This window comes from Athene noctua, chromosome 5, assembly GCF_965140245.1.
Source record: "Athene noctua chromosome 5, bAthNoc1.hap1.1, whole genome shotgun sequence".
NCBI lineage: Eukaryota > Metazoa > Chordata > Aves > Strigiformes > Strigidae > Athene > Athene noctua.
The window spans coordinates 13926069-13946936 of NC_134041.1; the positions used below are offsets into that span (position 1 = coordinate 13926069).

General features: G+C 35.4%; 1 protein-coding gene across 3 annotated transcripts in view; it reads left to right on the forward strand.

Annotated features, from left to right (window-relative positions):
• Nucleotides 1-20599, forward strand: part of MIGA1 (mitoguardin 1) — a 44860-nt gene extending 24261 nt beyond the window's left edge. For all 3 annotated transcript variants that reach the window (XM_074906417.1, XM_074906419.1, XM_074906420.1), the window contains 9 exons: nt 1916-2016; nt 12227-12345; nt 12524-12596; nt 12927-13013; nt 13135-13233; nt 13565-13699; nt 15144-15197; nt 16863-16979; nt 17316-20599. In XM_074906417.1, coding sequence (XP_074762518.1) covers nt 1916-2016; nt 12227-12345; nt 12524-12596; nt 12927-13013; nt 13135-13233; nt 13565-13699; nt 15144-15197; nt 16863-16979; nt 17316-17534 — 1004 coding nt within the window. In that variant the 3' untranslated portion in view covers nt 17535-20599. The remainder of the gene's footprint in view (nt 1-1915; nt 2017-12226; nt 12346-12523; nt 12597-12926; nt 13014-13134; nt 13234-13564; nt 13700-15143; nt 15198-16862; nt 16980-17315) is intronic.
• The last annotated feature ends 269 nt before the right edge of the window (nt 20600-20868 follow it).

A 20868-nucleotide genomic window follows, 5' to 3' on the forward strand; every position in this document is an offset into this window, starting at 1 on the left:
GAGATATGAGACTACTTGACAGCTGCATTTTGAGTACATAAGCATTGGGTCCTTACCTTAACATCTTCATTAAAGCCATCAGCAAGATCTTCATAAGTATGGCCTACACTTTACTCTTGTAGGAGTTTGTAATTTGCATTGCTACTTGTGAATATAGCTGTTTACTTCTCATGAAGTAAGTGTTGCACGTGCCTACAGACTGGGAGGATCAGGAAATGGCACTTGAACCAGGTGCTGGAGGCCTTTTCTGGCTGTGAGATGTAGAAACTTTTGTTTTAATTGCAAATTTATTATGGAAAACAGCCAAAAGGAGAGGTTCAGTGGAAAAATCTGCAACCAGGCTATACATCCTTGTACATCCTATGTTTAACAGTACTATTGCAGATTCAGCAACTGCTTCTGTGAAAAAGTTATATTAGAAAAGCGTTTCATGTAATATTAGAAGGGGATTAATGCAAATTATGAGCTTGAAATAAGGAAACATCACGCTACCCATCTGCTCTTACCAGACCAAGCAAATGCTTTACAAACCACAGTTTGGTTTTCTGTTCCAGCTCTTCAGATTCCAGTATGTGATTGTTTCTCAACCAGCTTGGATGCTGCTGTACTTTTCCTCTTGGTTTTAAGAGGTCAAAAGAAAGAACAGACTATTAAGAATGATTGAAAAAAATCAGAGATGCTAATACGAGTATTGGTGTTGTGATTACAAGTAGGAATCTGCATAACTCAATCTAGTAAAATCTTTTTCCAAACTAATAATTTTTTCCTCTCAGTTGATAGTCTCAAAGACAGAAATTTATTGTTATGTGCAATTTTTGAACTATCATTCCAAGTCCATAACTAATAAAACCATAACAACCACTGCAATAATAGTAAAGTTATGTGGATTTGTAGCATTTCAATTGATGAGTAAACCATTCCAGTATATTGGCGTTTGGCCATTTTGCTATGTAACAGTGTTTATGAAGTATTGCCGTAGCAACAGATCTGGATGACATTGGGTAGCTGGTTGCTGGTGACTATTGGAAGTAAAACAGACTTTTAGAAACACATGTGTAATGTCTGAAGGTAAAGTAACCCAAAATAAATGCCTGTGCTCTACTGAGAGTGTAGTATGGGGCACATAAAGCCAAAGTCTGACTTACTGACTTGTGAATTTAATCCTTCTGTGAAAGTGTTTCTGTATGGTGAAAACGAAGCCATGCATGCTAGTAATATGTGCAACAGTTGAAATCAGAATAAAATAAAGGAAAACTGAGAAAAACTGTATTGCAGATTATTTTAAGCAAAAAATATCGGCTACTTTAAATGCTTTAAGAATTCTAGTACTATAGGAAATACTTCAGGTTGTGTTATTTCAGTGGAAGAGCTTTTTGGGGAAAGAGGATACAGTGAAGATTAAAAACTTCATTTGTTCTCCTGAAGAACCAGCCAATGAAAAAAGGCATGAGAAGTAGAAGATGAAATTCATTCAAGTGAAGCTGAAACCTGTTTTTTATTAATGGACTTTTATTTAGAAAAGTATTTCTTGGTTACTAAAGCACTGAGCATTAGTTATATAACATAGCCAAGTTAAAAACTTAACAGAGAGTTTAGATCAATATAGCAAAGTAATATCTTTAGATAGATCTTCAGAAGTCTATCAAAGAAAAGGCCAAACCCCTGGGGAAATATTTTTTTCTTCTCTCTATTCATTGCAGATAATGCTTGTAAGTCCACTTTAAGGACAGAAAAAACATTTATATATGTTAGTGGGTCATAGGAGAATTTACTCTCATAGTAGTACAATGTTGTACCTTCCAACTGAAGTACTACATTGAAGTATACATGAAATGCACTTTCAAAACTTAAATGGAATTTTCTGATAGTCTAATAATCAGTTTTTTGGTTGTTGTTTTTTAATTTTATTTTAAAGATAAAAATACAGACATTACCGTAAAGGATAATACTGATGATTTCTGCCTTCGAGATACATTAAGCATTGCATCAACAGACTCCTTTGTTTCCACAGCTGAGGTAAGAAAGATTGCTTCTTTAAAGATTCATTGATCTATTTGAACAGTGAACAGAAGAACCTTATTTTTTGTTTAATTATTGTAAGCAGAGTGTATTTCTCTTATGCGGAAAAAAAGGCGCTTTCCTTGCATAGTTGTAACCAGCTTCCTAGGAGTTCAAGTAATTTTATATTTTTTTTGTGCATTGGCAGAATGTTTCCCCAACTCCTTCTAAAAAGAAGTTGCTTTTGAAAAATATATCAGATTTTCATGAGTGAAGAATCACTATCAGTTGAGACTATAGTAGTTCCTTTCACCATGAATTGCATATTTATTTTTTTTTTTTCCTATTCCCTTACTGTACTATAAAGATGTATGAAGAAGACTGTCATTTTTGGAGCTGGACTTTTTTGGAGAGGAAATTATTAGAAATTGACAGCGACCTATTGTAGCATATCCCATGCACAATATAATACACTTCATCTAACTTTCCCTAATCTTCTTGGATAAGACCACAAAGATTACATAAAGAAATAATCTTTTGACAACAGGGCATTGTCTATTAGCTGAAATCTGCTACAGTTCCCCTGAAGTATTTGCAAAAATTTTATAAATAGCAACACCCTTATTTGAGTGAGGAGTATCTCCTTTAACAGTCTCTCAGGAGCTGAAGTGATGTTGAATAGTACTCTTCTCCAAATTACAGGAAAGGCAATTGGTCTCAATAGATACATTCTGTGTTAGATATTGCTATCACATATGTACTACAATTGAGCTACTAAACTCATAGTTGTAAAAAGAGAATTGCCTACACATTCTTTGCAATGATCATTTTGACTGTCTATTGTTCAGTTTCTTTTCCATAACACAATTGCATTGATTTAGTAATTCACATTAAGTTGTGATGGTATGCCTAGCATTGTTACTTTCCTGTAAATGAGACAAGACCAAAATTCAGGCTTGCTTCTACTCTCACCAGCTCTGAAGAGGAGCTGTAAACCATTATAGTATGTATGCTTCATTTTTTTTCTTCTCACCAATGAACTTTCCTAGTGTTTTCGAAAATATGTGAAGATGGGAATAGTCCATTATGCTCATCTGTGTTGCTTGGCTTAATGAAAAAAAAAAAAAAGACACCAAAAAGCCACAATGTATCACCTCAGTGGAATAACCAACCTATCCGTAAGCCAAGTTGTCTCAGTATTTGTGAAAGAAATATTTGAGTCAAAATTGGCAACAGAATTGTCTTTACATATCCTGAAAATATTCACATTTTGATACCTCAAAGCCACTTCTGTCAAATCTTCTTTCCAGAACAAATTTATGAAGACCTTCTCTTTCCAGTTGTTCTAGCCAATAGAACAAGGTCTCCTCTCTCCTTTCTCAGATTTAATGAAGAATCTATTAAAATTCTCAGTTGATAGGAGTCTTGAAGATTAACAAAGCCATAAATAACTTGAAGTTTGGTGTTCAAACTGGAACACCATCAAAATTCTGGATTAAACATGTGCCACTAGGCTTAAACTACAGGGTCAGTTAGCTCTCTTCTAATAGCTACTGGGGCATCACTGTGTGGCGCAAGTAAAATAAAACTCTGAATTACTCTTCTCTTATGAATAGTGTTACCCTGATGTAAGGTTTTGTTCATCCTCTGGGGGAAAAATGCTTTAAATTTGTACTGCAAATAACGGTGGTAATGAGGAGGAGTAATAACTATTTTCCAGTGTATTTCGGCTATTAGTATAAAATAGTAACGCTTCAACGTAACTGGATTAGAACTGACATATCAGATTTTTTATTCTAGATATGATGATGTCAGGAAGCTGCTTCTTGCTTGCCTACTTCTTTCATTTATTTTTTTTTTAATTCTTGCACTTGTGAAAAAGTGGAATGTTTTAGGCCAAGAAGTCCGAGGCTTTTCCAGCTTTGGATTTGTTTCAGCTAATGGGCAAACAGGCAGTTGTTCTTTCATCCTTTGCTACCCGATTGCAGTTACAATTTCAGTAACTATCCTAAACTCTGTGTGCTGATAGAAATGTTTAGGAAAGTTTTTAAATCTGAAATTCATATATGTGTGTATCCTGCTGTGTGATTTTTATTCCCTGTGCCCCTCCACTGGAATCATTAGTAATTTTACCTTCCAGGAATTTACAAAGTAGCAATATTTTTTTGTGGTCATATCTTGCTACGAACTGTATGTTGACAGTTATTCATCTTTCTTCTACATTGCATCCTGTCCCAAGGAGCAGGACTAAGTATTTTGTGTGACACTAGTTTCAGAGACTGGAAGCTATTTTCATGTTTTAGTGCTGACACACAGTCAGGTCAAATTTAGTTCACTACCCTTAGGAGAGACAACAGCAAAGATAGAGGGAATTCTGAAATAGGACATAGATGTTTTGATGGAAATTGATAGGGGTACTGCTTAGGGGCAACAAAGATGTTGTGTATTATATTAGGACAAAGCATAGGAAGATGGCTTTCAAGAAAAGAACTGTACAAAACTGGGACAGTTGGCAGAGTTCAAATCACATGCCTTTTTGATGAGCTCTACAGGATAGCAGTAGGGTATGCCAGAACTTCATCTTGGCTATGGCTAATAATCAAGAGGATGCTGAGGATCATGCATTTGACAACTTCTCATACAGGATTGTGCCAGTCTGGACACCTACAATACACAGGTGCTTGGATCCTTATGAAGATGATTTAGACAGACAGTTGCCATCCCCAAGCCCAGACAGACTTCTGTTCCTAAACACACATAGGCTTCCAGAAGCATTGCAGAAGGGATGGTAAGCACAACCATTTGACTTAAGTTAATGATAGTGTATATTGTGATAAATAATGGTATTTTCTTCCCCATTTGAGACTGTCTGTCATCAACTAGTGTTTAGTATCCTTTTCATATTCTTGCTATCTCACCTACTGAATGATTAAAATAGCTACCACTTTTGGCAAGAACACAGCAGTGAGCGTGCCAGATAATGGTCTCCACCCTCTCTTTCCTGGCTTCTTTTCCATCTTTCCAATAGAAGCTCTTTCCTGCTCTCCCTGACAGTACGATTCATTGCTGCCTCTCTGTTGTCAGTGCACATGCATTTATCATGTTTTATTTTCATATCTTGACTAGAACTGAATCCGTAGTTCTATTATCAAATACACTTTGCTTGCTTTATTAAAATGTTGACTCAGTCCAAAGCTTAGGAGATGTTTTTACACTTGTGAATAAAGCCTTAGCTGCTCTTTTTAAATAAGTAATTTCTGTACTAAGGTTGTCTTTTTCTCAGTTCAAATCTATGACAACAAAGCAGTGCAGGAAGGAGCAGGCTTTGACAACAGGGAAAGAACACCAGTTTCTGTATGCCTGTAATTATTTGTACATGGCACCCAAACCTTCAAAGTGACCGAAATTGAGTTTTAGATTGAGAAAATGCTCAAAAAGAGCCCTGTCACTGAAAGGTAGAGTTACCTTTTTCCTGATTTCCGGATAGATATTTTATTCCTTTCCCGAAATAGGGAATACCAGAGGGAATAATGTTGACAAGTAATAGTAAGGTGTATTCCTATAGCATTTAAAAGTGGGATGTTAGGTTTGGGGTTTTTGCTGTTTCAGCACAAAAATCAGAGAGGGGCCCTCCTGTGTTCCAACTGCCTTCAGACATGTGACGATAATCACTAATCTGATCTTCTCGGGCCATATTGTACTCATCCTGGTTACTTCACTCATGTTTATGTCATCAGTCCAGTTTGATGTAGACTATTGTCTTACCTCAAAAACAAATGTAGTACACCAGTCCTGCAGACTAGCATGCCCTAGGTAGCAAATTATGAGCTCCCTATTCTGACAACTTTAATGTGTGCCTCATATTTATAGTCTTAAAACATGGAGAAAGAGAGGAAAGAATTAATGGATGAAGTCTTTCATTCAGCTAACAGTAATACAGGTTCTTCAAAGAAATAGTGTCTGAAGTACCACTAACCACTGCTTACTACTTTGGGCAAACTAAGAAGATTTCATGATGTCCAGTGAAGCACAATATCCAGTAATAAAACTTGTCTATTCATATCACCATCAGAAGCTTTCCACCTCTCAATAAATGTCAGTGGTGTTGTAGGCAATGGGAAAGTTCTGTTCCACTTTGAAACACTTCCTGTTCCTATGTCTTTTCTAATAAATTCCTCAAACTTCATGCTTCATTTGTGTTGGGTTTTTTGTGGGTTTTCTTTCCATTATTTGCCTTACACATCCTAGTAGATGTAGCCCCATTTAAAAAAATTGTATTGTGGGGAAAAGTTTTCCATGTGGCAATGAAGAGTAGTCAATGGGAGCCAGATTCCGTTGATTCCTTCCAAGGACAACTGTGGTTGGTTACTGTGTGGCTATGAATAGGAAAACTTAGGCCAACAAGTCATTAAATGGTGCTCTAAAATCTTTAAGAACAGTAATAAAATTTTAAAATCTGGAGTTGATCCTTGTCCTCTAACAGAAACCTTAGCTATGTATGATATTTACATAGAATATTAAATGTTTTCACTTCTAGGACAAGGAGGAGTCATCTAATAGCCAGTGTGTTCCTATATTCTGACTGCTAATATTATACAGTTTTTAATTCTTAGGAAATATATGTAAGATTTGTTACAAATCTCTTATTAGCACTGAACTAATTTTTGTATCATAATACCTCCATGTAGGTATTATATATGCAAAAACATATATACCAGACACAGCATGTAGCCTTGGGATTATTCGGCCTGGCGAGGAGTAGTACTACCACCCATGCACACAACATAGTGCGTTCACATTCGTCATTATGCTTAAAATTAATAAAGCTGCAACAATTATTCCAATAAAATAATATTCTGTGTGTTTTCTTCAAATAAAATGTATCAGGCATTTTATAATATATACGAGTAAGTATAGAAGGAGATCCTGAAAATACATTAATTTCTTTCCTGTTTTATTCCTGATATTAGGAAGAACGTACCATTTTATCATTTCAGTTTGTTAAAGTATCATCTCAAATGTTTTAGTTAGTAATCACCATCACATCTTCTGACTCCCAAAACATCTTTCATGCTCATCCTGCAGCTACTTACATTTTTTAAAAAATATATTTTAAAAGATAAAGATATCCAGAGAAAGAGATCATCATCAGCCTTTTTAATATAGGATAAGCACAGTTTATCAGAATTTACTGCGCCAGTAAATTGACCTTTTTATTAGGGGAAGCAAGCAAGAATTCCTAAGAGTTCTAGCATTTTTAATTTTTGTTACATTCATGCAGGTGATTATTTTGGTAGTCAACAAGGTCTTGTTGCACAGTTGAGAATTTTTTCTATCTATTAAAAACCAACTTGGTGGTGGCAAATAAGAGTACTGAGTCAGTTCATTAGACTGAAGCGGTCAGGGAATCCCAGGCTTAAAAACTACTGCAAGTTCCAGATGTTTGATGCTTTACAACAACAGTTTCAGCATCTCTTTACTAGCAGATGCAGCCTTAAAGTCGAACTGTGTAGAGAAAACTGATGAGCATCTGAACAAAAATAATCCATGGTGTAATCTTCAGAGGCTGCTTTGCAGCACTGTGTGTAGAAACACCAGTTATCACTACAAGCTTTGGAGTTTTGAAGGCATATATGTTATTTCAGCATAATGATGTTCGGTATCCAGTGCAGGTCATCATAATTGTCCAGTGCAGTGGTCACCAACAACGATGGATCGAAGTAAAGCATTACAGGATTAGATTGCTGCTATAGGGTGATTCATCTTTTTATCTCTTCTTCATCTGCATTTTCATATTCTTCATGTAACTCCACATGACACTGAGGAAATAGCAGACATTTAGGGCTGGCATGTCAGGTCCATCATCACAAGCCTCTGCATTACAACTGGCAGCACTTTTGGTAGCTGTGCATGGAGCACTTTTTCATCCTCAGTGGTCTGTTAAGAGTTTCATAATCACAGAATGACAGAATTGTCTAGGTTGGAAAAGACCTTGAAGATCATCCAGTCCAACCATTAACCTAATACTGACCATTCTCAAGTCCACCATATCCCTGAGCGCTATGTTGACCCGACTCTTAAACACCTCCAGGGATGGGGACTCCACCACCTCCCTGGGCAGCCCGTTCCAACACCCAACAACCCCTTCTGGAAAGAAATGCTTCCTAATATCTAGTCTAAACCTTCCCTGGTACAACTTGAGACCACTACCTCTTGTCCTGTCGCTTACTACTTGGTTAAAGAGACTCATCCCCAGCTCTCTGCACCCTCCTTTCAGGGAGCTGTGGAGGGCAATGAGGTCTCCCCTCAGCCTCCTCTTCTCCAGACTAAACCCCCCCAGTTCCCTCAGCCGCTCCTCATCAGACCTGTGCTCCAGACCCTGCACCAGCTCCGTTGCCCTTCTCTGGACACGCTCGAGTCATTCAATGTCCTTTTTGTAGTGAGGGGCCCAAAACTGAACACAGGAATCGAGGTGCGGCCTCACCAGTGCCGAGTACAGGGGTCAGATCCCTTCCCTGTCCCTGCTGGCCACGCTATTGCTGACACAAGCCAGGATGCCATTGGCCTTCTTGGCCACCTGGGCACACTGCTGGCTCCTGTTCATCGGGCTGTCAATCAACACCCCCAGGTTCCTGTCTGGCAGCTCTCCAGCCACTCCTCCCCAAAATGGCAGTGGCTATGCAAAAAGTGTTCATATGGAGTGGCAAGAAAGGACTTGAGCTTTCAACTTGTGATGACAAGATGTGGGGTGCTGGGGCCTTCTGCTAACTTCTGATAAATACCGAACCCCCGTTGAGGAAAGATACATGGTGCATAGGGGTACTTAGTGGGGTAAAAAGCAGGTGTAGTTGAATACATATCATAAATGTATGCCAATCACATAAGGTAGTTATAGTGAACCATCTCAAACTAACCTTTCTCTCTGCTTTTTTCCTCAAAGGTAACAAGTCTTTGGACTTTTACAACAAAAAATTAATTTTCCTTTTGATGTCAGCCTGAGTTCTTATCTAGAAAATGTTCTATACTCTGCATGTTAAATATTGTATATGATTTGTCCATTTTCCTAATAGCTGAACTCTGCTGTGTTAGAAATGTGGATGTGTATTCAGAGCATCTTCACCTAATTTTATTTCGAACCAGGATGTTTATATAGGCAAACTTGCGCTTATTTAATCTCAAAAAGAATGGCCATTACTGAATCTTTGCAAGACCGTTTAAAATATAATACTGTATGTTACATATATATATATACATATTTGTATTTACATCTACATCTACATATAAACTATTTATATATAAATATATTTTTAAATACTAGAAAGCATCAAAAGAAAATCCATTACTCCAGGAACATTACGATGCAGCTTCAGAGCTTGTCTGGAAATCACCTTTTCTAGTTAAACTTAGAGGTCATTTTAGTGTCTGGTTTTCAGTTTGTTTTGGTTTTTTTTTCCTCTCCTCTTTTTGCATGCTAAGAGAAGTCAGTGATAGAGGAATTTGCACCCCCTTCCCAGATGTTGTTGGTTGGAACTGACTCCAATCTGTAATCAAAACCATCTTCTCAGCAGAAGAATACCCTTCTCTCCTGTTTAGTAGCTGGTTGATTTAACTGCTTTCTTCATTTGAGTTCAATAACATGCATTACAACAGCAACACAGCAATTTCATTTCATCTGCTAGCATGAGAGGAAGTTTTTAAAAAAAAAAGGGCTTAATATTATCAAGGGCCTCACCCAGCTCCCAGATTCGATGCTAATTTTTTCTGTATCAGATTCTATGCTAATCTGTAACCACAAAGGCTGTGATCTGGCATCTTCACGTGTTAAAGCTATTACCGTCTCGGGCTTGCTGGCAGCAGATGGAGATTACCTGCATCCAACTGTAGAAATCACATGAGTTCTAATTCACATGAGTCAGCCAGTTTGCCTAAGTATCTGAAGAAAGTGATTTGCCTGAAGTTCACTAGAGAAAACTAATATAATCCCTTTTACCACAGAAATTATAACCTCCAGGAGAGGGGTTGCTGTTTACAAAGTGCATATGTGTTCACAACCCATTTCTTCTCATGCTTTGCAAATGAAATAAAGTAAATGGAATGTTTTATGGCTTCAGTAATAGCTGGATCAGGTAAGAAATAAACTGGTATACTTATCTGTGTTCTGTTTTGGTCATTATTTTGGAAAATGTATATATTGTTCTACAGCTAATACTTTCTTAATCAAAACATAGAAAACCAAATTCTGGAGTAAAGATTTTTCACTTTTTCTTGTGCATACCTGTTCTAACTATTACACTGTATATACATGTGCATGTATATATATATGTGTGTGTGTGTGTGTGTCTGTATGTGTATTGATTTCTTTCAGATGTAAGAAATAAATATATTCCTGTTTCTTCCAGTTGGTTGTATTATTCCTTCTTATATATTTTCAATTCAAAGCTCTGTGGCTTCCTTTGTTTAATAAGAACGCAAATTTTTAGGTGAATTGTCAGATACAAAACACAGTTTGGTGCTATGATTAATACTGTTAAATTTTGGTCTTAATAGCTGTAAATCTTTTTTTAGGAAGTCAGATTATTCTACTCTGTTCTTCCAAGCAAAACAGCTGATAAACAAATACATACTTTTAAAATGGAAATACTTTCAAGCTAGATGAATTCTGAAAGTGTACCTTACTCACAACATTTTGTTGACGATAAAACTTTTATTCCTTTACTTTTTCCCTATTGTGATGTCATTTAAGTCTCAGTTTGAGAACTCTATAGAAATCTGTATAGGAATAGAGATCTTTTGGTTTTTTACCCAAACAAATAAATTTAAAATGGAACCTGACAATTTCATGAAATTAATTATACGTATTTGCTTACAGTTAAAGGATGCTGGTATGAGTGCTTCAAATCATCAGTGTAAGTTCCAACAAATATATACTATCAGAATGTATTGTCAGAACACCAACCCCATACTGAAATCTCTTATTGATCAACTTATTGATGTGCTTAAATGTTTACATGAACAAAAATAGGTATTGGCATATGATAATATTCTTCCCTTTAGCAGACAAATCTTCTTGGCCAAACTATGGTTGCTGTAATTGGCTGAACTAAAGTCTGTGGAGAAGACACAGTGGAAGCATAGTTCTTAATGTTGTTATGAGGTCTCATACCAGCACTTGCCTGTATGTCCTTCAGTGGCAGGAAAAACTTTTCAGCACATATTTATTTAAAAATTTGAACGGAAGTTTAACATAAAGTTATATTTTAATATTATTTTTTTAAATCTGTCTAAGATATAGGGTAACTAATTTTATATAGTTAAATTACTGGGAGAATTCTTTTCTGAAGATGTTTCTAGGCTCTGTTTTTATAGCCTAGAAGCACATGTTTGTTTCCCCCATGCAAGATATTAAAAAAAAAGAAAAAAATGATTGAAAAAGAGTTACATTTTCTGGTTGTTAACTAAACCGAAGGACAGGTAACCCTCTGATTTTTTTTTTTTGATCATTAATAATAATATGATGTAATGTTTGCAGTGGAAATTGTAGCTAGCCATTGTTTTGTGGATAAAATATGATACCCTGTAAACAAGAGTTTTCTGCGTTATTCATGTGCTTTGATTTCTTAATCTGTTGTTGTTTTTTTTCCTCTAAAAATGTCTATAAGTTCACGTTAATTTATGTAATAACCACAAAATTAAAACTGCAGATAATTAAATTTTTTGGGAGCTGGTAGTAAAGTGCTGGATGCTCATACTTCATATAATATGCTTTGGTAACGAGCAGACATTTACCAGCAAAACAAAAACAAGGGTGGGAGGATGTTACTATTTCCAGCTTCCTAAAGATTTGCATGATGCAATCATTCTGTGCTCTGTATCCTGACTTTTCTTTTTAACAGCTTTGAGACCCTTTAGATTTAACTAGGCAAATTAAAAAACTTAACTAGGCAAATTAAAAACAAAACTAAGCTGCCTCCATTGCATTAATTAAATTTTTGAAACTTGAAACCTGAAACTGTAGCTTTCAGATTTTAAAAGCTAGAAAGTAAGTCTTGTTAATAGTGTGGTGTTTCTCTTCTGATTACGAGTTGAGTGTTGCGCCTTTGTTTTAACGAGATGCAGAAAAGGATGCATCTTTCAGTAGAACATGAGGAAAACTGCTTTAATTTGTTTTACCTTTACAAAAATTATGTTAGCGAGCTCTTTGATTAACTTTAGAAAAATTATTTTTCAGCTTACGGAGCACAGAGAGGTTCGTAATACGTATGGTCTAGATTCCCTTTGCCATTGCCCATTGTATGAAGAAGCTATGCACCTAGCAGAAGAAGGCAAAATTTATTCACGAGTGTTAAGGTACTGGTTTATGTCTACTTAATTATTTCCAAGTAAAACAAGAATTGAAGTTAAAAATTCTACATAGAACTGTTTTTTAGAAGTTACTTGTACTAGTTGTTTTTTCTAGGAATTAGACTTAGGTGAATTTTCTTGTGCTTTTTTTAATGGTCTTTGAAAACTTTTCTGTTTTACATAGGACTGAAATGTTTGAATGCCTAGGAGACAGTGACTTCCTTGCTAAGCTTCATTGTATTCGACAAGCTTTTCAGGTAAATAGTAAGGAGAGTGATTGCCTGATTAAGCCTAAAGTATGTGTCATTGAAACTATCAATGCACTACCTGTGCAAGCATTTTTTATAGCATATTCTGTAATTAAATATTTTCTTGTTGCTTTTACATTTCTGTAATTTGAAAATGGGACATATTTACAGAGGAGTCCCAATTTTGTGATTAGCTTTGGAACCTCTGCACTGAAAGCTGATTAGGAACTTGCCTTCTATACTAGTGGTTATAATTATGTTAAATTTGATTGAAGTGTTTAAGGTAACTTAGTATAATCTGTGAATGAATATGTCTATATTTTCTGAAACCTTTTCTAGGTAATTCTTTCAGAAACAGCAAACAGAGTATTTCTTGCTGAAAGTGGAAGAAAAATTTTGTCTGCTTTAATTGTGAGAGCACGAAAGGTAAAAGCCTTTTTTAACTAATGTTTTACTGTTAATGTAACTTCTGCCAGAATTCACTTTGCACTGTAAAAAAAAATATCTCTTGTTATGTTGCTTGATACTCATTGCTTTTACTTTACAGAATCCAAAGAAATTTGAAGATGTCTTTGATGAAATGATATATTTTTTGGAACAAACCGATCACTGGGATAATACTGAAATGGAACTTGCTGCTAGAGGAGTGAGTCTGAATTTCTGAAAACTGCTTTTACCCTTAATTATGCAAACTGTAGCATCTAAAAATAAATTTTTACAGTTCAGAACTGTGGGAAAGGCAACTCTTTTTTTGTTTACACTGCTGATTTAGAGAAATGGCATCCACCACTGCAGTTTAGTACCAGAAAGCACATAATATTTTTTTTAACTTCTGCTTTACTGACGAAGTGTCTTTAATAGTCATTAAAAACAATTACACATCTGCATGTTAATACAGAGTTAGAATATGGTGCATGCTGAATTCCACTGCTGAAAGAGAAACTAGGTTACTTAGATCATGTTCTGATTTAATATAGGTGAAAAACCTGAATTTTTATGATGTTGTTCTGGACTTCATATTAATGGATTCATTTGAAGATTTAGAAAATCCACCAATATCTATACAGAATGTAGTAAATAACCGCTGGCTAAATTCTTCTTTTAAAGAAACAGTAAGTATTTCTGTGTAATTTTCATAATCATCATTCTGTAGTACATACAGTAAGTAAATATAACATTGCTGTGAGCATTCTGATATAAAACTTCTGTATATGCTGAAACTGTTCTTCCAGCGATCTGTGCTTTATATTTTTAAAACACAATATAAAACCAAGAATAAATCAAACTGCAGGATAAAGACAGTGTGTATTTCCTTGATAACAGCATTAATTTTGAAGCAAAGAAACTACACCGTCCTTCATGGTAAAACCTAACTCAGCTCCCAGTACAACTGAATATGTACCTGAAATATTCCTCAGAAAACATAAACAAGATTTTATTACCAGGTTTTTCAAGATAGCAATTACAAAAGCTACAAGCCTGAGTCCAAAATATATGGAGTGATTGAGTGTATTGGAGAAACTACTTTAACTTGTCCTGCAAAAATGAGTTTTCTCCGAGGAAGTGGAATTTTAGAAGGGAAGTTCCTGTTAGGCACATCTTAGGTATTAGATACAGGTTTTGGTTCATATACCACAGTTTTAGCAATAAGGCACAAAGTTGCAAGCAAACAAAAGTAAGTAAATACAATACAGGGATTCAAATGTTGATAATATTTCAGCTTTTTCAGATGTGCCTGTTTATTTGTGAAATAGATCTCATCCCTCTGCTATAGACATACAGGCTACTGCCCTGGTCAGCTGGTAGAGATACTACTGTCATTTCTTTCATTTTTATCTATAAACTGCCAGTTTCCCTTTTATTTTTTTGTCTTTCAATTGAAATATTCCCTCTAGAGGGGGGAAAAAAAAAAAGGTAACCTGCACGTATTTATTTTTGTAGTTGTGTGATAACATTCTGTTTTGTGAATTGTAAATGATCTTGCAGTGCTGAAGGAGAATTAGATGGGGTTAGTTACAGGCTATGAGGGGAAAAAGCCTAGTACTGATATTGGTATATTGTATTTCACAGGTCCATATTTGGACAAAACTCCTTAGCTGAATCTGAAGCTATTGCAGGAATGTTTTTGCTAAAATGAAAAAGGACATTTCAATGTGTTCACACACTACTTAATATCTAAAATAGTTACTTATGTCTGAGCACACACTTTGGTATATAAGAGTGGTCCTCAGTTAAACCCAGTGAATGTTGCTAACTGTTGCAACTGTAACATCAGTCAAGGATGCCAAATCACATTTGAATTAAACTAAAGAAAATGTTGCCAAGTTAGATCTGAAAATAACAAATATTAATTACATATAAAACTATTTATTTGTATCAGCTGATGTTTTATAGTCTTAAATGTTGTGTTATCACATTGAGACTGAAGAAAATATATATCCCCAAAATACAGAAATACAGTATTCCACAGATCACTTCCTTTGAGATGAAAACTAATTTCTCTTATAGTGAAGTTACAGAGGATTTGGGGCTTTTTTTTTTTCTTTTTACATTTAGGCTGTGGTGTCAAGCTGTTGGTCAGTACTGAAGCAGAAAAGACAGCAAATGAAGGTAAGTTGCCTAAGTTTCCTTGCAAATTATGTGGACCAAAATTACAGATCAGCTCCTAAGAATTTGAAGTTCTGTTTGTAGGTTTGGCAAAATAAAATAAAATAAAAATAAAATAAAATAAAATAAATCATGTTCGTTTAGGCAAGAGGCTGCTAATTGTAGAATTTTAGCTCATGGGGCAAAAAGTCTTAGCTGAAAGGTTTTTCAACCAAGTTTAGGTCCCATCAGCAGTGGTGGCAGTAATTTCTCTGACTTATGGCCCCACACATGTACCTTGGATTTTTGCAGACCAAGGTCATTAATCTTGTATCTCACCTGCTTACGCTACGTCTCCCTGCATCATCTCCACAGCTAAATAAAATTCAGTCCTGTTCCTTTACCTACCTGAAGTACCATCTTCCTTGCCAGTGGCAGGAACTCTATTGCAGCCTCCCTCAGCCCCCTGCCGCATCCTGAGCTCTCAGTGAAGGAACTCTGCAGATTTCGAAGTAGAAGTCATTAGAAGTCCCTAGTCATTAGAAGTGGTTTTGCAAACTGCAGGTGAGGAACCTCCGCTCAAGTGATTGGCTCTGACACCTTTCTCTGATTCTAAGAAAAGCTATTTACGTGACTCCTAGCTGATAAAGACATATTTAATCATAAAAAAAGTAGCTTCCAGTGGCAGTTGGTATTTTGTAAAAGGTCCTCAGCTACCATTATGTCTTAAGATATGAGATGTTGCATCCCTTTATGTGTGTGTATATCTATATTATATTTTATATGAATAGATCTTTTCTACACTAGTTTTATATAAAGGAATTATACCTCCAAAATAGATGTCATAGTAACCTATTATTTTCATCACTATTGCAATGCACGACTAACTGCCTTACTCTGTACTTCCTTTGTGTACCAAAGTCTCAATATTTTAAGTTTGTAAATGTGTGAGTAACTTTACTCCTTGGGCCTAGTTCATCAGTGCTGCTGGAGTCATTCAGAAGGGGATAAAGTTAAGCACCATGGAAGTCTTTGAAAGGGAGAGAACTTAAATTTACTTACAGACAGTTCTTTATCTGGTGTTTTATGTTTTAATTTATGATTAATTTCTATTTTTATTATTTTATAAATTAGCTGATGTAAAATGATTAAGTGTAGGTTTATGAGTATATAAAATAAACTGTACATTCATATATGACATAAATTTATACTATATTATATTTTATGAGTGCCTCTAGGTTGTAAAAGTAACAGGATGGACATTCACAGATACTTCATGTTCTTCTTTAGACTTAAACATGGATTCTTGTAAGGTGTAATTTTTTCCAGTCAGAACTGCAGTTTGCTTATCTGCAAGGTTTCAACTATACATAGTGTATAGGGGCTTAAACAGGAATAACTGAATAAAATTATCTCATCTGTTGTACGGGAGTCAGAGTAGATTGTTCATGATCTTTTGGGGTTTGCGCCTATTAATCTTAAAATATTTGAAATACGAAGTACCACTGAAGTAAAAACTTTTTCTAAAAAAATCATGACACTTGGTTGCCCTATAACTTAAAGGAGTTGAAGTTACTACAGCCCTGAAATAGTAGGTGTTTTAGGCTTTTCTGAAGACTCAGTTTTATGAAATAGAGATTTATACTAAATTGAGTGTGTAACTTTTGTCTACAATTTTTACATCGCTAGGTGCCTGATGGATTTTTTGCACATTTCTATGCCATATGTGAACATATCAGCCCTGTTTTGGCGTGGGGCTTCTTGGGGCCTAGAAATTCCCTTTATGACCTATGCTGCTTCTTCAAGGTTTGCAACTTTTTTTTTTAATTACCACTTATCTTCATTTAAAAAAAAAATCTTCCAGATGAAAAGAAATTGGGATCTTATTTATAGGCATATATTTGCATTTTCCTAAGTTTAAGACTAGCAATAAGAAACCGTGAAAAGAAATATTTTCATATAAAAATTTTTTTAAAGCCTAGAACTGTTTTGCAAAGTCTATTTTAGTGCACTTTTACCTTAGTACCTAAAGAATGCCTAAATGTATGTTTTTAGGAAACATGTAAAAGAGATAGCTAACATTGCATACTTTTTTTCTTCTTGTAAGTGAATAAAGGTTTTTTCTTTTTTTTTTCCTGCTAGGATCAAGTGCTTTTCTTCCTCAAAGACATTTTTGATTTTGAAAAGGTGAGATACTCAACTATGGAGAGTTTGGCTGAAGATCTTATGCAACTATTAATCCGACACACTGAACTTTTAATGGCCTATCTTGGAGCAGATTCACTGAGACATGCCAGTGCTTGTGTAAGTGGTCATGGGCATGTCATGACCAGTGGGCTTTTAGAAGCAAAAGTACAGTAAACTTGAAATCCATGACAAATGAGATGGGAGTGCACTTTGACGTACTCCTTCACACCTATTTCTCTAACGCCGAAGCTATCATTGCTGTTACTGAGCAAGCATCTGAAAATATATCATGTTGCTAAGTATGGAAGAGGACTCAGGGAGGTTAAATGTACATCTGTGAGAAGAACTGGTGAGCATATTACTGTATTTACCTAAATTAATTTTGCAGCTCAGCTGTCACTGTATTTATACTTAATGTATCCCAAAGCTTTTTTCCGTAATATATGGGTAAAGTTTATTTATGAAATACTGTACTTTTGCACAGATAATTTGTAAGTGAAGCTGATGGAGTTGTTTCCTTTAAAGGCTTATAGTACAGAATGTTCATTACAGAGTCTCCAAATCATTGTGTGTCTAGATCTAGAAGGTGTTTTGACTGGGTATATGCAGTGAACATGCATATTCATGTGAACATGCAATAAAGTAACCACACTCACAAAAGTGAACATGTTGCCACTGCCATGAAATTACATTTGTGTGGGTGTAAGCAGTCACTTTGTACTACAGTGTAAAAAAGCAATGCGGGAAATGCAGGCACCTTCTGGGCAGGAATGACTTCCAGTATGTATTTTTTACTTTATTTTGTTTTAAAATGTCTAAACATCATCAAGGTGGTTGAAAGCATTTACTTATATCCAAAAAGCTATGCTAGCTTCACCAGTTGATTTAAAACTTTTCCTTTTTCTCAATCTCTTACTACTTTATATAGTGGTGGTAAAGAAACCAATACCATTCTCAGTTCATATGTAGCATTTCAAAATATATTTTTACATAAAGATGTATGATGAGATTTGTTAATCATGAAACAGAAATGAGGTGGTGTTTTACAATTTAAAAGCATTTCTGTCTTCCCCCCTTCCTTGTAGGAAGTCAGGTGTCTAAGAGGAAATTTAAGCAATTGTGGCTATCTGTGTGCAATGCAAAACCATGGCTCAGGATATGGAATCCTGAGCTTTAGACAGGAGCACAGAACAGTAAGAGGGCATGAGGGAATTTGCAGTGATGTTTTTTTCTGTGCTAGAAGTAATCAGTGAGGATGATGGATAATCTTTGAATGTGTGTAAACTGAAGCAATGTTTCATAGTGAGCTTAGGCTCTTAAACTACATTTATATATGCTTTGCCACCCAAAGCCTGCCCACGGGAATCTATCCTGTGTCAAGTAATACAGAGTAAGTAAGGATGGAGTAGTTCGAAATAGTCGTATACTTGAGAAGCATGCTGTTCAAATCTAGCATATTGAAACAAACTTCAATTAGAAACGTTTCAACTTTTGTTGCAAACACAACCCAAAATGATGGTATTAGAAAAGGAGTGCCTGTGTAATTCCGTAGATTTTACTGAAGCTGACATTTTTCTCCTTTGTTGTACTCATTTGATAAATATAAAAATTATGAAAATGTGTCATATGACTTCTGTGAAAAGCCAACTGATTATAGGTTATTAAAATAAGTATACTTCTACGTGTAACAGAAGAGAAATTCCAAATGCTTCTGTTGGCCTATTTCCACCATTCAAGTCACTGGACTTGGCACCATGCTCCATGCGCAAAGTGTATCCTCAGTGCTGGAATGTGACATTTTTTTCACCCATCTTGCTTAGCTTAAACATACTTATCTGCTCAAAAGTATCTGTATTTTGGCAGCTTTTTGCAAGTCTATGAATGAAATTATGTGGAACAGTAAGGTGTCTTGTTGGGTTCAGAATCAATAGGAATAGCTGGAAATAGAAGTAACAGAGTAAATGGCATATCCACAGCAGAGGAGATTGCAGTGTGTGAAAGGAAACCGTCTGCTGTGGTTTGTCTGGTCTAATAAAATGACATAAGAAAATCATACCTTAACATTCATCACAGAAAGGCAGAAATGTACTTTTTCACAGAAGTGTATATTGAAGTGAGCCATTTTCATATTATTTATAAAAAGCTTCTGAAGAAAGTGCAACAGCATTGCACATGAGATGATAAATACTTCCAGATAATTTAAAAGTTGGTCTTCTGTCAAAACAGAAAGGATTTTTTAAAACAGAAGAATGAAAAAGGTCTAATGAAGCATCAGTATGTTTAGAAGGTGGGTAAGAACCTGATAATATCTGGCTTAAACAAACGTATCCCTTTAAATCAGGAGCACTTCCATGCACTTGTAGAGCTCTCAAAAGTCCATAAAATTGGGTTGGCAATTGAACTGATGTATTTCCCATCCAAAATAAGAATTTCAGTATCTTGTAGTGTAAGATGCCACCAACAAATATTTGATTCAGAAACAGTTAAAAAAGGAAGAAAGAGAGAGAGAGAGGGAGGAAGAAAGGGAGAAAAAGAGAGAGGAAGAGGGAAATGTGCAGGTTCATGTGGGTAGGCTTTTGATCACCTCTGGGTCTTTTTGGACCTCTTCCCAAAAAGCATTCGTATGTTCTTCCTTCCTAACTCCAGAGACAGAACTATAAATTTAAATGGGAGATAGCTGTCTCCCTGTAACACAGAACTGCAATCAGTTCTTTCATAACCTAAGGTTTATACACCTTAGTTAGAAGTCATATAAGGAGTATCTGTTGATAACCAGCCGTATGGCTTAAGAACGTCAAAGATCCACCGTCTTTAAAAACATGAGTGCCAGAGCTGCACCAGAGCACTGACAGTATGATGCAATTGTACTTCAGTGAATTCATAATCAAAATCAGAATTTAGTTTATAATCTCCAAATTTTAAAACAGTTTGGAATGCCACTTTCCATGCTAATAAGACCAAGCTAAATTTAAAAGCCATCCTCTGCTGCCATAACTGTACTCCTGAAATTGGAAATGTTGAATGTGTAGGGATTATGCAAGATTCAAATATTTATATCATTTGTAATTTAGTTGGAATAATAATCTCATTTTTAATGTGTTCTTAATGATTATTATACTTCACTTTTGTAGTCTTTGGTTTATATCAAACTAAATGTGTCAAATCAAGTGTCAGAGTAAGTGTATTTGTGAACTTTTTATTGCCTAAATAAACTGCAGCTGTGTATATTAAATAAAATATTTCAGTGAAACAACTGTTGGTCATATAACTGTATTGAAATCTTGGATTTGCACAACTCTTGAAATCTAATGCAAAATTATTTAATATGGCAGGAGTTTTGAGACCAGTTAGTCATCTTGAAGTTGGAAGTTGCTCCCTGAAATCCAACAGAAGACAGCTATTACAAAATTTGTTATATACATGGGGAAAAAAATGAAATGGGAACATCTTTTGAACTGTCTACTTTAAAGTGATTTTGTCAGCCTGTTTAATTTTGCTTCTATTAAAT